General features: G+C 40.9%; 1 protein-coding gene across 4 annotated transcripts in view; it reads right to left on the reverse strand.

The window, feature by feature from the left end:
* RBM6 (RNA binding motif protein 6) overlaps positions 1-14,331 on the reverse strand; it is a 124,420-nt gene that overhangs the window by 59,106 nt on the left and 50,983 nt on the right. For 2 of the 4 annotated variants that reach the window (XM_077858825.1, XM_077858824.1), the window contains exon 6: positions 11,839-11,912. The exons of the other annotated variants lie outside the window; for them this stretch is intronic. In XM_077858825.1, the coding sequence (XP_077714951.1) occupies positions 11,839-11,912 (74 nt within the window). The remainder of the gene's footprint in view (positions 1-11,838; positions 11,913-14,331) is intronic. 4 annotated transcript variants of the gene reach the window in all.

A 14,331-nucleotide genomic window follows, 5' to 3' on the forward strand; every position in this document is an offset into this window, starting at 1 on the left:
GCTCAGCAGTTTAGCGCCACCTTTGGCCTGGGGCCTGATCCTGGAGACCCGGGATCCAGTCCCACACTGGGCTCCCCGCATGGGGCCTGCTTCTCTTTCTGTCTGTGTCTCTGCCCCTCCCTCCCTCCCTCCCTCTCTCTCTCTCTCTCTCTCATGAATAAATAAAATCTCAAAAAAAAAAAAAAATGCTCAACATCACTCAGCATCAGAGAAATACAAATCAAAATCACAATGTGATACCACCTTACACCTATTAGACTGGCTAAAATTAACAAGTCAGGAGATAACATGTTGGCAAGGATGTGGAGAAAGGGTAACCCTCTTACACTGTTGGTGGGAATGCAAGCTGGTGCAGCCACTCTGGAAAACAATACTGAGCTTCCTCAAAAAGTTGAAAATAGAGCTACCTACCCTATGGCCCAGAAATTACACTACTAGGGATTTACCTCAAAAATACAAATGTAGTGATCTGAAGGGGCATCTGCACTCCAATGTTTATAGCAGCAATGTCCACAATAGCCAAACTATGGAAAGAGCCTAGATGTCCATCGATGATCCTAGATGAATGGATAAAGATGTGAGATATATACACACACACACACACACATACATACAATGGAATACTACTCAGCTACCAAAAAAGAATGAAATCTTCCCGTTTGCAATGACATGGATGGAACTAAAGGATATTATGCTCTATTTCTAAGTGAAATAAGTCAATCAGAGAAAGACAATTATCATATGATCTCACTCATATGTGGAATTTAAGAAACAAACCAGGGGATCATAGGGGAAGAGGGGAAAAAATAAAACAAGACGAAATCAGAGATGAAGACAAACCAAAAGAGACTTTTAATCATAGGAAACAAACTGAGGATTGCTGGAGGGGAAGGGTTTGAGGGATGGGCTAACTGGGTGATGGACATTAAGGTGGGCATATAATGCGCACTGGGTATTATATAAGATTGATGAACCACTGACTTATACCTCTGAAATCAATAATACATTATATGTTGATTAATTGAATTTAAATTAAAAAACAAATTAAAAACATTTAAAACTTTTATTTTTTTATTTTTAAAGATTTTATTTATTCATGAAAGACAGAGAGAGAGGGGCACAGACACAGGCAGAGGGAGAAGCAGGCTCCATGCAGGGAGCCTGATGTGGGATTTGATCCCGGGTCTCCAGGATCACACTGTGGGCTGAAGACAGCGCTAAACCGCTGAGCCACCTGGCTGCCCAATTAAAACTTTTAAACAGCCTCATCCCACTGGAAATGTGTCCATTTGATTAGTAAATGTATACTACCTAGCTCAGCATCTTGCATGTGGGAGGTGCTCCATATTCATCATGTTAACAAAAGTTAAAATGAGTTGCTTTTGATACTTCCAATGTGATTCCAGACAGATCAATCAGTGTCATCTAGCAGAGTAGGTCCCATTTACAGCAAAGTGCTATTTTACTAAGATAAAAAATATGTATTTCATATGTATCTCAGTCACATCTAAGGCTGGGTCTAAACATCATCTTTGGTTATTTGATGGTCAATCTATCAAACAGGTCTCATTCTAAAGCTCCTTTCTCAAGAGCACAAGCTGGGTATGGGATTGCTACTCTGGAGTGGGAGCAGGAACAGTGTCCACATTCTTGCTACACTGTTAATCCCACCCCCTAGTCCCCACTGTTAGGACCAGGAGGAAGGCAAGGAGAAAGATGATTCATTAAGAGACAACAAATGGCAAGATGGGTCATTCTCTAACCACAAGTACCAGAATCATCAGTCCCTTTGTACCAGAGGTTCTCAACCTCAGTACTACTGACATTTGAAAGCAGGTAATTCTTCATATGGGGGCTGTCCTGTGCATTGCAGGATGTTCAGCAGCATCCCTGGCCTCCACCCAATAGATGCCAGTAGCAACAACAAAAATGTCTCCAGACATTGCCCGATGTTCAATTGCTGGGGAAGGGAGAAGGAGGTGTTTTCTTCCCACTCTATCCCCCACGCTATTAAGAACTACTGTCTTGGGCAGCCCCGGTGGTGCAGCGGTTTAGCGCCGTCTGCAGCCCAAGGCGTGATCCTGGAGACCCTGGATCGAGTCCCAGGTCACGCTCTCTGCATGGAGTCTGCTTCTCCCTCTGCCTGTGTCTCTCCCTCTCTATGAATAAATAAATAAAATCTTAAAAAAAAAAAGAACTGTCTTACAGAAACATTATCAGGCCAGTCTCTCCTTTCTCCTAGCTGGCATTGCTTCTTGGTTTAGTGCTAACTAGCATGAAGTCCCTTTTTGAGTATCAGGTATCCAAATGTCTGCTCTCTCATGGGGGAACACATTTGCTAGTTTAGTGAAAAGCCCCATAAAAACTTCACAAGTCCCCATGAATGAGCAGTTTGAATCTGGCCCTACTTCCCATCCCTCAATATCAACCCCAACTTTAGTTCTTGCCCAGCAGGGGATCCTCTGGGGAACACTGAGAAGATAGCTTAAGCCCCAAATATCTTCTAAAGCATCCACTCCACCCACCAGACACTCATGTATCTTCCCCTACCAAAGAGTACCTTCAACCACCAAAGGAGGGTCTGGTGGGAGGACAAGTCCAATGATGCCTCTTTCCAAGAGAAGGGGACACTGCTAATCAAAAATATCTGCATTCAAAATTCAAAAAAGGTTAACATTTGCTGAATCTGGGTACAAAGCACATAGAAATTCTTTCTATTGTTTTTGCAACTTTTAGTAAGTCTGAAATTTTTTTTTTTTTTTTTTTTTTAAAGGAACGCCCTGGGTGGCTCAGTTGTTTAGTGTCTGATTCTTGATTTGGCTTGGGTTATCTCAAGGTTGTGGGATCAAGCCCCTCGTTGGCCGTGGAGCCTGCTTGGGATTCTCTCTCTCCTTCTGCCCCAACCCCTCCCCACTTTCTCACATGCAAGCATACTTTCTCTAAAACAAAACAAAACAAAACAAAAAACCAAAACAGCGATCTTATTGGAATAATGAAGATGTTCTAAAACTAGGTTATGATGACAGCTGCACAACTTGGAAAATTAACTAAAAACTTCGACTTATAATTAAAATGGGTGGATCCTGTATTCCCTATGTACTACAGGTCAAACATGAAAGCCAAAATGTCAATTCTGCTGGAAAGAAGCTTCTAAGAAAGATACACAGGGAAGTAACTGGTCTTTCCCACCCCACTTTGAGCTTTGGTTAACAATTCCAGGAAAATAGGAAAGATCCACATTGGTACCTACTAACCATCTGGTTACAGCAATGTTACCTCTAAAAAGTAGCTCAAGGATTTCCTAAGAGGCATTTTTATTTCAAATCTACTTCAAATAGTTCTTTCATTAACTTCTAACTATAGGGATACTAAAGCAGAAAGCCTATTCAACTCTACCAAGCAACTACTGTGCACAAGCCACGTGGCCACTTCAAATGTGGTTATCAATTTAATCATCATCTTTCAGATTTTTCAGCTTAAGTGTTCTTCTGTGGTAAGTAGATACAATTAGCAAAGAAATTCTTCTTTTACATTTTAAGATTGAAGTTCTAAATCTCTAGCTTCCCGACAAATTGACAGATACTTTTTTTGAGGGAGTAAATGAATCCATGTTTTATTTTAGACCTGGACTCATTCCCATTGGACTGGCACCCTAAACCAAATTCCATGCTAAGTTTAAAAACTTTTTAAAATTGAGATACAGTTTGCACATCATAAAATTCACTCTTTTATTGTGCTTTCTACAATGCAATGGGTTTTAGTATATTCACAAATTTGGTCAATGATCACTACTATCTAATTCTAGACGATTTAATCATCCTCAAAAGAGACTCTATTACCCATTAGGAGTCATTCACTATTCCCTCTTGAGAGTACTTCTCCCTAAGTGGCTGGTAACTGATAACCTACTTTCTTTTTTTTTTTTTTTTAAAGATTTTATTTATTTATTCATGAGAGACACAGAGAGAGAGGCAGAGACATAGGCAGAGAGAGAAGCAGGCTCCTCACAGGGAGCCCGATGTGGGACTTGATCCTGGGACTGGGATCATGACCTGAGCAGAAGGCAGATGCTCAACTGCTGATCCACCCAGGCGTTCCCCTACTTTCTTTTTTTTAAAAAGATTGTATTTATTTATTTTAGAGAGAGAGAGTGCGAGTGCGGGGGTGGGGGGTGGGGAGCTGAGGGAGAGGGACAAGCTGACTCCATGCTGAGCACAGAGCCCAATGTGCACTTGATCTCATAATCCTGAGACCATGCCCTGAGCTGAAATCAAGAGTCAGACACTTGACCAACTGCGCCCCCAGTTATCTACATTCTGTGATAAACTTCTTTCTCTATTTATATTCCTTTGGAAATAGGATTTATACAAATTAAACACAAATTTCACTTAGTCACAGAATTTGGTAAAATATATATATGGCATTAGTATATAACATTAGCATGGCTAATCTCACAATGTGAGATTAAAAATTATTAATCTTGGGCAGCCCGGGTGGCTCGGCGGTTTAGCACTGTCTTCAGCCCAGGGCCTGATCCTGGAGAACCAGGATTGAGTACCGCCATTGGGCTCCCTGCATGGGGCCTGCTTCTCCCTCTGCCTGTGTCTCTGCCGCACTCTCTCTGTGTGTCTCATTAATAAATAAAATCTTAAAAAATAATTATTAATCTAGATAAGCTTATCCACGATTATCAAAATCATACCATCAATACTCTTAACAGGAAAGAAGTACATATTATATATAATATATACTCATACGAAATGAGTTAGAAGGTAAAACAACAGCACCCGAACACTTGGCCTGGGGAGAAGGAGACACAAAGACACATTATAATATACTCCAAGTTCGGCTCAAGTGGAGAAAATGCCTAATAACACTGAATGCCACAGGAAGCCTAAGAGAATTCTGTGATGGGTGAACTACCAGCAATGCTAGGCTCTAAACAAGGCTCCCCACCCCCAGGAGTACTGGCATGGCCAGGTTCTTCTTCCCTCACATGCCTGGATGCCTGTGCACTCATCCTGCAGACACCAATGGGACAGATGCTACACAGCCTTGTTTTCACTTTCAGTCCAGGAAACCTAGTCTCATGGTAGAGGCAATGGGCAACAGCACCATCAGAATTGGCTGCCAAACATCTAGCTGCCACCCAAAGCATCATTATCACTTCTCAGGCTCCCAAGAGGTGAATAAGCAGCCAAGGAAAAGGAAGACAACCAAGCAGGGTCCAGTGTCATAGAATCATTCTCTTCAGTACCTCTTTTGGTAGTGAGCAGCCACCAAAGGCTGACTGTACCAGGCGCTTCACATACATCACTCTAATCTCACAGCTGCTCTGAGGTGGGTACTATGATTATCCTTCCATTTTACAAGTGAGACACTGAGACTGAGAAATTACAAACGAACTAAGAAGTGATAAAGCTGGAATTCTAAACTTTTCAGTGGTCCTAACCCTATACTGTCTGGAGGTATACAGAACCATAAACCAAAGTTATAATCAAGATCACAAACTGAACTATGCCTTTGTATAACCCCTGAGCTAGTTAATTAGAATTATACATATTCTGCTTGTCTTTTTTTCCAATAACTATCTGTAATCAAGTTCCAAAAGTCCACAAGACTGAAAATTAGCACTTCACATAACTCCATTTTTATAAAAAGTATAAACATTAACTACAAATACCAGCTGAAAGAATAGGTATAACATCAAAGAACAAGACTGAAATTCATAGGCATATTTCCAACTTAGAACAAATTAAGAACTAAATTACTTCAATCCACAGAAATGAATCATGATATACATGTATGACAAAAATAATTATAAACCTCATCATAGGAGACACACTGGAAGTCCTCTCTTAACACTGACAAAATGAGGGGCGCCTACATGGCTCAGTCAGTTAAGTGTCTGACTCTTGATTTTGGCTCAGGTCATGATCTCATAATCATGGTTCTGCACTGGGCATGGATCTTGCTTAAGAGTCTCTCTCTCTCTCTCTCTCTCTCTGCCCACCCCCATCACTCACGTATGCATACACTCTCTTTCTAAAAACAAAGCAAAAGACTGCCTAATGATTCAAGAAAGTCAAACTGAATCCAGTTTAGAGCACCTCTTGTGATTATTGCAGAAAGTCTGAGATATGGTAAAGCCAGGGGCTGGTCATCAGAACTTAAGAGTTTTAAAGCCGCATGCTAGGGGCACCTGGGTGGCTCAGCTGGTTAAGTGCCTGCCTTTGGCTCAGGTCAATGATCCCAGCGTCCTGGGATTGAGCCCTGTATTGGGCTCCCTGCTCAGTGGAGAGTCTACTTCTGCCTCTGCCCCTCTCCCAGCTCATATTCTTTCTCTCACTCAAATAAATAAATAAAATCTGGGACGCTTGGGTGGCTCAGTGGTTGAGCATCTGCCTTTGGCTCAAGGCTTAATCCCAGGACTCTGGGATGGAGTCCCACATCAGGCTCCCTGCATGAAGCCTGCTTCTCCCTCTGCCTATGTCTCTGTCTCTCTCTCTCTCTCTGTCTCTCATGAGTAAATAAAGTCTTTAAAAAATAAATAAATAAATAAATAAATAAAATCTTAAAGAAAAAAAAAAGGCCACAAGCTAGATTTCTGGTGTGGTCTAGCTATGTTCCATGTCCTCCATGTGGTGTGTCTCTGGCTCCTTCTATTGGGAGAATTTAAGATTTGACAGCAAATGTAGCAGAAGCTCCGAGAAAGACCTAGAAACAGTCCCCTGAGAATCAGTCCCAGTCAACAGTTTATTTTTTATTTTTATTTTTTTTAATTTTTATTTATTTATGATAGTCACACAGAGGAGAGAGAGGCAGAGACATAGGCAGAGGGAGAAGCAGGCTCCATGCACCGGGAGCCGGACGTGGGACTCGATCCCGGGTCTCCAGGATCGCGCCCTGGACCAAAGGCAGGCGCCAAACCGCTGCGCCACCCAGGGATCCCCCCAGTCAACAGTTTAAATGGGAAATACTGTTGACACAAAAATAATCTTCTTGAGTACTACCACCAAATCCCTTTTTAGCTAGATATCCCATGAAGCCAAGACTGAAGCTGCTGTAACTTAAGACTTTCTTGTTCCAGTCAGATGCAAAGTTGTTATGATAATAACAAATACTGACTCAGTGTTCACTGTGTGCCAGGCCTGGTTCTAATCACCCTACATGCATTAACTCATTTAATCCCAAGAAGTATGAGGGGACACTAGGACACAAAGATGTTAAGCCACTTGTCCAATCACACAGATGAAGGTGATAGAACAGGAATGCAATCCCAGGTAGTCTGCCTCCATGTATTTAATTACTAGGATATACTGCCTCATGCCAGTCAAGACTCAATTACTAAATAGAACTGTAATTTTCTTTTTTTTTTCTTTTTTTTTTTTAAGATTTTATTTATTTATTCATGAGAGAGAGAGAGAGAGAGAGGCAGAGACACAGGCAAGGGAGAAGCAGGCTCCACGCAGGGAGCCCGATACGAGATTTGATCCCGGGTCTCCAGGATTGCACCCTGGGCCAAAGGCAGGTGCCAAACCACTGCACCATCCAGGGATCCCCAGAACTGTAATTTTCTTAAATATCCTGAGAGCAAAAATCTTCAGTAACTACTGATTTACATTTACATTCATTTTAGAATGTATTTTTCTTTCTGTTTCTCACCAATAACCTTACAGAGGGCAATCAGGAAAAGGTACTAAAATTGAAGTTTCGAGGAAAAATCCCATGATTTAAGCCACAAGTCATACAGCTGAGTTCTGGATGGGGTGCCACATTCTCTTCAGTGAAGTAGTTTTGGGGTATGGGTTTAGGCAAAACCACAACCTTGCAGGATTAAAAGGTTACCACTTTTTTGTTACCTGGAATGTACACAACCTAAATACAACTTGAAAATGATTCCAACAAATTAAGTTTTCGCCCATTTTTTCCACTATGGCCTCAGTCTTCCCATCCTCCAGAACAAAGCTTTCCCTGGTGATCTCATTTTACTCAGAGACACCATTTCAGATTTGGTTTCCTTCACATTATCTTCAGAAACACCCTTTACATCCTGGTATCTTCAAAAACCTAAACTCTCTTAACTTTGTTGACATAAAAAACACTATTTCATAAAACTTCATGGATTCTACAGCCTTCATCCCCCCCAACCCCCCCGCACCAGCAAAGGCCAGTGTCTGAAAGAATCTTCATGTTAGGTGATAATGGCATATTTTTTTTCCACTTTGTAAAGTCAGGATGATTCTATCATATAGCCAAGTCATCTTTCTAAAGAAGGCCACCAATGCTAAGAAAGTTGAGTAAATATTCCAGAGAAATGAATTCTTCTTCCAGAGCTACCCTTCATAAGAGCATTTCAGTAAACATGTGATTGAGAACCGACAACAAACATCACACCTGCAAAAGGAAGAAAATAAAATGCTGGGATGCCTGGGTGGCTCAGTGGTTGAGCATCTGCCTTTGGCTCAGGGCATGTTCCCGTAGTCCCAAGTTCAAGTCCCACATCGGGCTCCCTGCATGGAGCCTGCTTCTCCCTCTGCCTGTGTCTCTGCCTCTCTCTCTCTCTCTAATGAATAAATAAAGTCGAAAGAAAGAAAGAAGAAAGAAAGAAAGAAAGAAAGAAAGAAAGAAAGAAAGAAAGAAAGAAAGAAAGAAAGAAAGAAAGAAAGAAAGAAAGAAAAAAAGAAAAAGAAAAAGAAAGAAAAAGAAAAAGAAAAAGAAAAAGAAAAAGAAAAAGAAAAAGAAAAAGAAAAGAAAAGGAAAAGAAAGAAAAGTAAAAAAAGAAAATGCTAATTTCTTTAGATCAACTGACAACTGCTTGAAAGAGCTGGTACAACTGGGCAACAACTGAAGGGATCAATACTCTAATACAATGCTTCTTACTCCCCTCCCTAAGTCCCCCAGTGAAATGGCACACACGGCAAAAGGAGATAATATTCACCCTCAAACCGCAGGGACTCGGTCAACAAAGAAAGCCCAGGGTACATGACGCTGTTAGAAATACCCTTCCCAGTAGGAGTAGAATAAAAAACCCTGCCTCACAGTGTTTGCTGGCTTCCTATTTCTCCTAGACAGAGATGAAGGTACAAGCTGACAGACCTCTGCTAGAAATGAATTCCCCAGACAGACAGCTGCTAAGTTCTGCCCTGATGAGTGGTAAAGATTACTAGAAGGATGGTGAGTGGATCATGAAATCTGTACAGTTCAGCAAGAGGAGTCTGTTGTATGGCAGTGCTAGCAGTCTACGCTGTGTCCTATGACTAGGGGAAGAATATAAAACTAGAAAAGGAGGTTGACTGACTAAGGATATGGTGCTACCTTATTAAATAATTATTCTAGTGAATATTAAAAATGAGATCATACAAGGCAGCCCGAGTGGCCCAGCAGTTTAGTGCCGCCTTCAGCCCAGGGCATGATCCTGGAGTCCCGGGATCGAGTCCCATGTCAGGCTCCCTGCATGGAGCCTGCTTCTCCCTCTGTCTGTGTCTCTGCCTCTCTCTCTCTATGTGTGTCTCTCATGAATTAAAAAAAAAAAAAAAAATGAGATCATACAAAAATTTGGAATCTGAGAGAACATCCTATGGGATCTATGACTACCACCTAATGTCTGTCACTTCCCTTGGTCTAAGTTCCTGTAAGATACAAGCTGTCTCTTATTTGTACTTCTGCACAGAGTACCTTATGGTACATATGCCTAAGGACAGCTACCTGTCAAAACATCCTATTTCACCCCGAAAAAATTTTGGCACTGCTCTTGCTTTGTTCTGGCATCTCATTCATGGGGCAAGGGTCAATCATCAGGGATTTGGGAACCCTAAGAATGTTCAGAGAAAGTGTAGGGAGGGTGGGAGTATAGATGACTAAAGACCACACCCCCTCAATACTGCTGTGTAAATAAACATTTTTCCACATATTGCTCGAAAAGAAACCCTGCCTAGGATAAATTTTGTTTTTATATTTTTTATTTTTTTTAATTTTATTTATTTATTTACGATAGTCACAGAGAGAGAGAGAGAGAGAGAGGCAGAGACACAGGCAGAGAGAGAAGCAGGCTCCATGCACCGGGAGCCCGACGTGGGATTCGATCCCCGGTCTCCAGGATCGAGCCCTGAGCCAAAGGCAGGCGCCAAACTGCTGCGCCACCCAGGGATCCCCTAAATTTTGTTTTTAAAAAAAGGCTGTCCTAGTTCTATGTAACACTTCTCTCTAAAAGGGGCTAGAAATTTCAGACAGGACTTTTTTGTTGTGATAGAAGGAAGAGGCAGTTAAAACACAATATTGTTATTTTTTAAGATTAAAGACCAAACAGCTCTGATAAAAAGTAATACCTCTCCAGGAGCAACACACAGTTGGGAGAACGCTACAAAAGAGAATAGCATCTGCCATGGCTCCCCCATTTATATTTCCACCACTCATAGTATTATTTAGCACAGTGGCAAAGGACTTAATGACTATTCACATAACAAGATGTTCACGAATTAAGTAAGTGTTCTCAAGTAGGACAGGCAGTCAGAATGGAACCAACCATAAGCATAAAGATTGGGACCTTCATTCTTCTCTCAAAATATTGGTAGCTGGCACATAACATCCATTAAATGACTGGCTTAATGATGGACAATGAACCAATCAGTCAATAAGAACTTCGTCAAAAAAAAAAAAAAAAAAAGAACTCCATCAAGAGGATTGTGGTTGTAATCCAGTCATTCTCTGAGGATCTAACAATATTTATACTACTAACAATAGGTATTACCTATTGGTAACAATAGGTACATCAAATTTCCTCTAAATAGCGCTTGCTCCCAAAGGATTTATAGGTGCCATCTCCCCATAAGGGGAGAACATGGCCAAAGAAGGGAGAAGGTTAAGTGTAATGAGCCATGCTGAATGGAACAAAGCTGACAAAAGGGCATCAGGCTACAAGAGAGGAAGAGTTCTCATGCAATACTACTCTTCTCTAGCAGAGCCTTAATTAAGATCTTGGGCACACTGCATTCACCGTTAAGTAACAGCAGTGGGTACATAAATATCAAACTGTATTATTAAGCTTCTTTCTCCTACTTTACAGATGGAGAAACTAAGACACCACAAAGAAAATAACTTCCCCCAAGGAAACACCATGACAAGGATTCTATCCATTTCATAATTCCAAAACCAACAGGCAGGCTTCAATTAAAAGTCCAAATGACAGTTCTAGGTGGCAAGCTGAATACATCTAGATGTTTCAAACATAAGGTAAGTAAAGATTCAGATTCACCAGCTCTGACGATAGGCAGCCAAGAACTTGAGTACGAAACTCCAATTTTTAAAGAACCATGATAAATGCACTACACACAACAATCCACTCCTCTTTCTCCTTCCTGATGGCCCTCTTGAGAAAGTAGCACATGCAAGTAGGACCTAAGTGCCACAGGTGTTGCCATCAGTGGCCCTGACCCTAGGTCTAGGTATAAGTACTGATCTAGAATTCCTGTGCCAGGCAGATCCTTAAGATCACAGACAGTCAAGGATCATTCTTTGCATTAAGATCTCCTAATCAATCACATTCCAATGGGAAGCACTCCAGACCTGTCATTTTTTTCCCATCTACTGTCTTTGTCATCTAGTCCAACTGCAACTGGGCTCCAGTTTTTAAAATACACTTGTGCCCATTAACTCTGCTAGAGAAACCTTCCCAGCCTCTTGTAAAGTTTCTCTTCACAACTGCTTTCTGGTTGGAATTTGGTATGCTCCAAATACAGATTTCTGGTACCTTTCCAAAGTTCAATCATTTGATACCCTCCCTCCCCGTACATAAAAAATATATCCTTCCAGCATCATTTGACCGAAGTATAAAGCAACCTGGTTGGCCTCCATGCATCCGATGGCATCTTCCAAGAGTGAAAACTCCACGCAGACATAGCCATAGTCGTAACCTGGGGACAGCATTTAAATACAGACGGGAGTGGTGTTAGTGCCTTGCAAACACAAAAGACACACTTAAATCCCCTGTTTCTGAACCCCTTAACACAAGCCCTCCCAACTAGCACCTCCCTCCCCTATACTGGGCAAAGCTGCTACCCCAAACAGAAAAAAGTACTGAAGGAAAATCTGGATGTTTCTGACTTTGAGAGTCATTCCAAAATGGCTTTTTCTATTAACCAAGAAGATCTGCCCTCTTTAGCACTGATGGTCTGTCTGGTGAGGTGCCCCAGAATTAGGTAATCCCACAGAAAGTTCACAAGGGGACCCAGAACATTTTAATCACAGGCTGAATCTTCTGGAAAAACAAAGTCAACAAGAGCAGGAAAGTATCTGGAAAAAAACAACAACGTATCCCGAAAGAGGAAGGAGAAGCAATTATCCCAAAGCTATGCTAATAGTCACCACTTTTCAAGCAGACACCACCTTCAAAGACAGAAGTGCTGACAGACTGAGGCAACTATTCTGTTTGGAAACCACAGGAAGCTTCTGGTTGGCAGGGGACAGACCATTTCAGGTCTCCTCTTTTTTCCTTGTTTCAACTCAAGTCATAAACCAGCTTAAATCTTTGTGAAAGGAAGAAGGTGTAAAAGCATAAATAAGTACAAATAGCTGGGTCCCAAACTGTGCTTGTGCACAGAGACTGGCGCTAGGGTAGGATGGGGGAAGAGACAGCAGTTGTTAGCAATCAGTACATGTCCAAGAATTGTATAAGCCATTAGTCAGTCAGAGACCACCCTTTACCTTTCTCCTAAGAAAGTGTCATTTGCAACTCTCATGACCCATGAGATTAGGAACTCATGGGATTTACAGGCTGCTGAGCTCTAATACTAACCCATCCTGTAATTTCCCAGACACTGGCACCATATGCCTACAAAAACACACTTGGCAATGCAATGCTCCACAAATGCCTTCCATGTTTCCTCCACTGCCTCGCAGGATAAAGAAGTGCATCTTTAGGAGTGATGCTGTGCAAATGAACAGCAAGAAAAAGATGCAATTTGTTCAGATGAGAAATAAAACTCAGGGAAAGTGAAACAACAAATTGATTTCACACTCTGACCAACACAGATTAAAACTAACCCCTGCAACCTGTACTTAAATTTACCACAAAATCAGCCTCCTCTGATTAGTAACTATTTGAAGAAATGAAACTACTTTAAAGAAACAGTATATGTATTTATATACATCCTATTAATGATAGAAATTGTTTTGTTACTGAATTCCTTTTAAGTGGATGTTCTTTATTAAACTCCGTGAACTTTTAGAGAAAACATTCTGCATTTTGGGGCACCTGGGTGGCTTAGTCAGTTAAACGTCTGACTCTCGATCTCAGATCAGGTCTTGATCTCAAGGTCAAGAGTTCAAGTCCCACACTGTGCTCCATGCTGGGTGTGGAGCCCATTTAAAAAAATAAATTAAAAAAAAAAAGAAAGGAAGAAAACATTCTGCATTTTGTAAAGGGCTCTGAATGTTCCTGGGAAACACTATAGAATAGCAGAAGCAACTAAGGTGCCTTCTATCAGCAAATATCTACTGCAAACACTCAACTGCATGTCCACAATCAGAAAAGGGGAAGCCATGGAACAAGCAGATATACTCCAAGGTGTGTTGGTTACCTCTACAGAACATATCTAGGTCCAGATGTGTGGAAAGCAACCCTCTCTACAGCTGCCAAAATGAAAAACACAGGGAACTAACACCAAATTGGAAAACCCCTGAGTTTCCTTTCTGTACTTAAAGAAGTAACTACTGTGGCCCAGAGGAGCACACAGAATCTGTGGACAAAGAGAAAGAGAGATGATTTATGACAACATTCATACTTTGCTAGCGGACAAACAAGACTCTGATACTACAGTCACTGGGAAGGAAAAGATACAGTTTTCAAGAGACCTATGAGCATCTCTATATATCAACTCTAATACGTATGTTAACAATGTTACTTCAGATTGAATATTAAATCCACAAGCCCAACATTCAGTTTCTTCTGCCCGAAACTTTAGATATTAAATAATAACAGAAATTTAAGGCTTAAAAAAAAAAAAAAAAAAAAAAGAAATTTAAGGCTTAATTATAATAACTGAGACTTTAAAAAAAAAAAAAAAAAAGGGTACCCAATCTTAATGTTAGACATTTTGTGTGTCTAAGACTCACAGTTGTGCAAGGATTTTCAGGAATTGCCAAAATGGACAATATTAAGTAATACTTAACACTTATTGGTGCAAGGCTGCATTCTAAACACTTTACATACACTAATTTAATCCTCACAAGACTACCCTATGAGGTAAATACTATTAATATTAACCTCATTTTACCCATGGGGAAGCAGGCAAATAAAGATTATATAATTTGCTCAAAAATCACCTTAATGGA

The sequence above is a fragment of the Canis aureus genome, chromosome 19 (genome assembly GCF_053574225.1).
Source record: "Canis aureus isolate CA01 chromosome 19, VMU_Caureus_v.1.0, whole genome shotgun sequence".
In the NCBI taxonomy this organism is placed as follows: domain Eukaryota; kingdom Metazoa; phylum Chordata; class Mammalia; order Carnivora; family Canidae; genus Canis; species Canis aureus.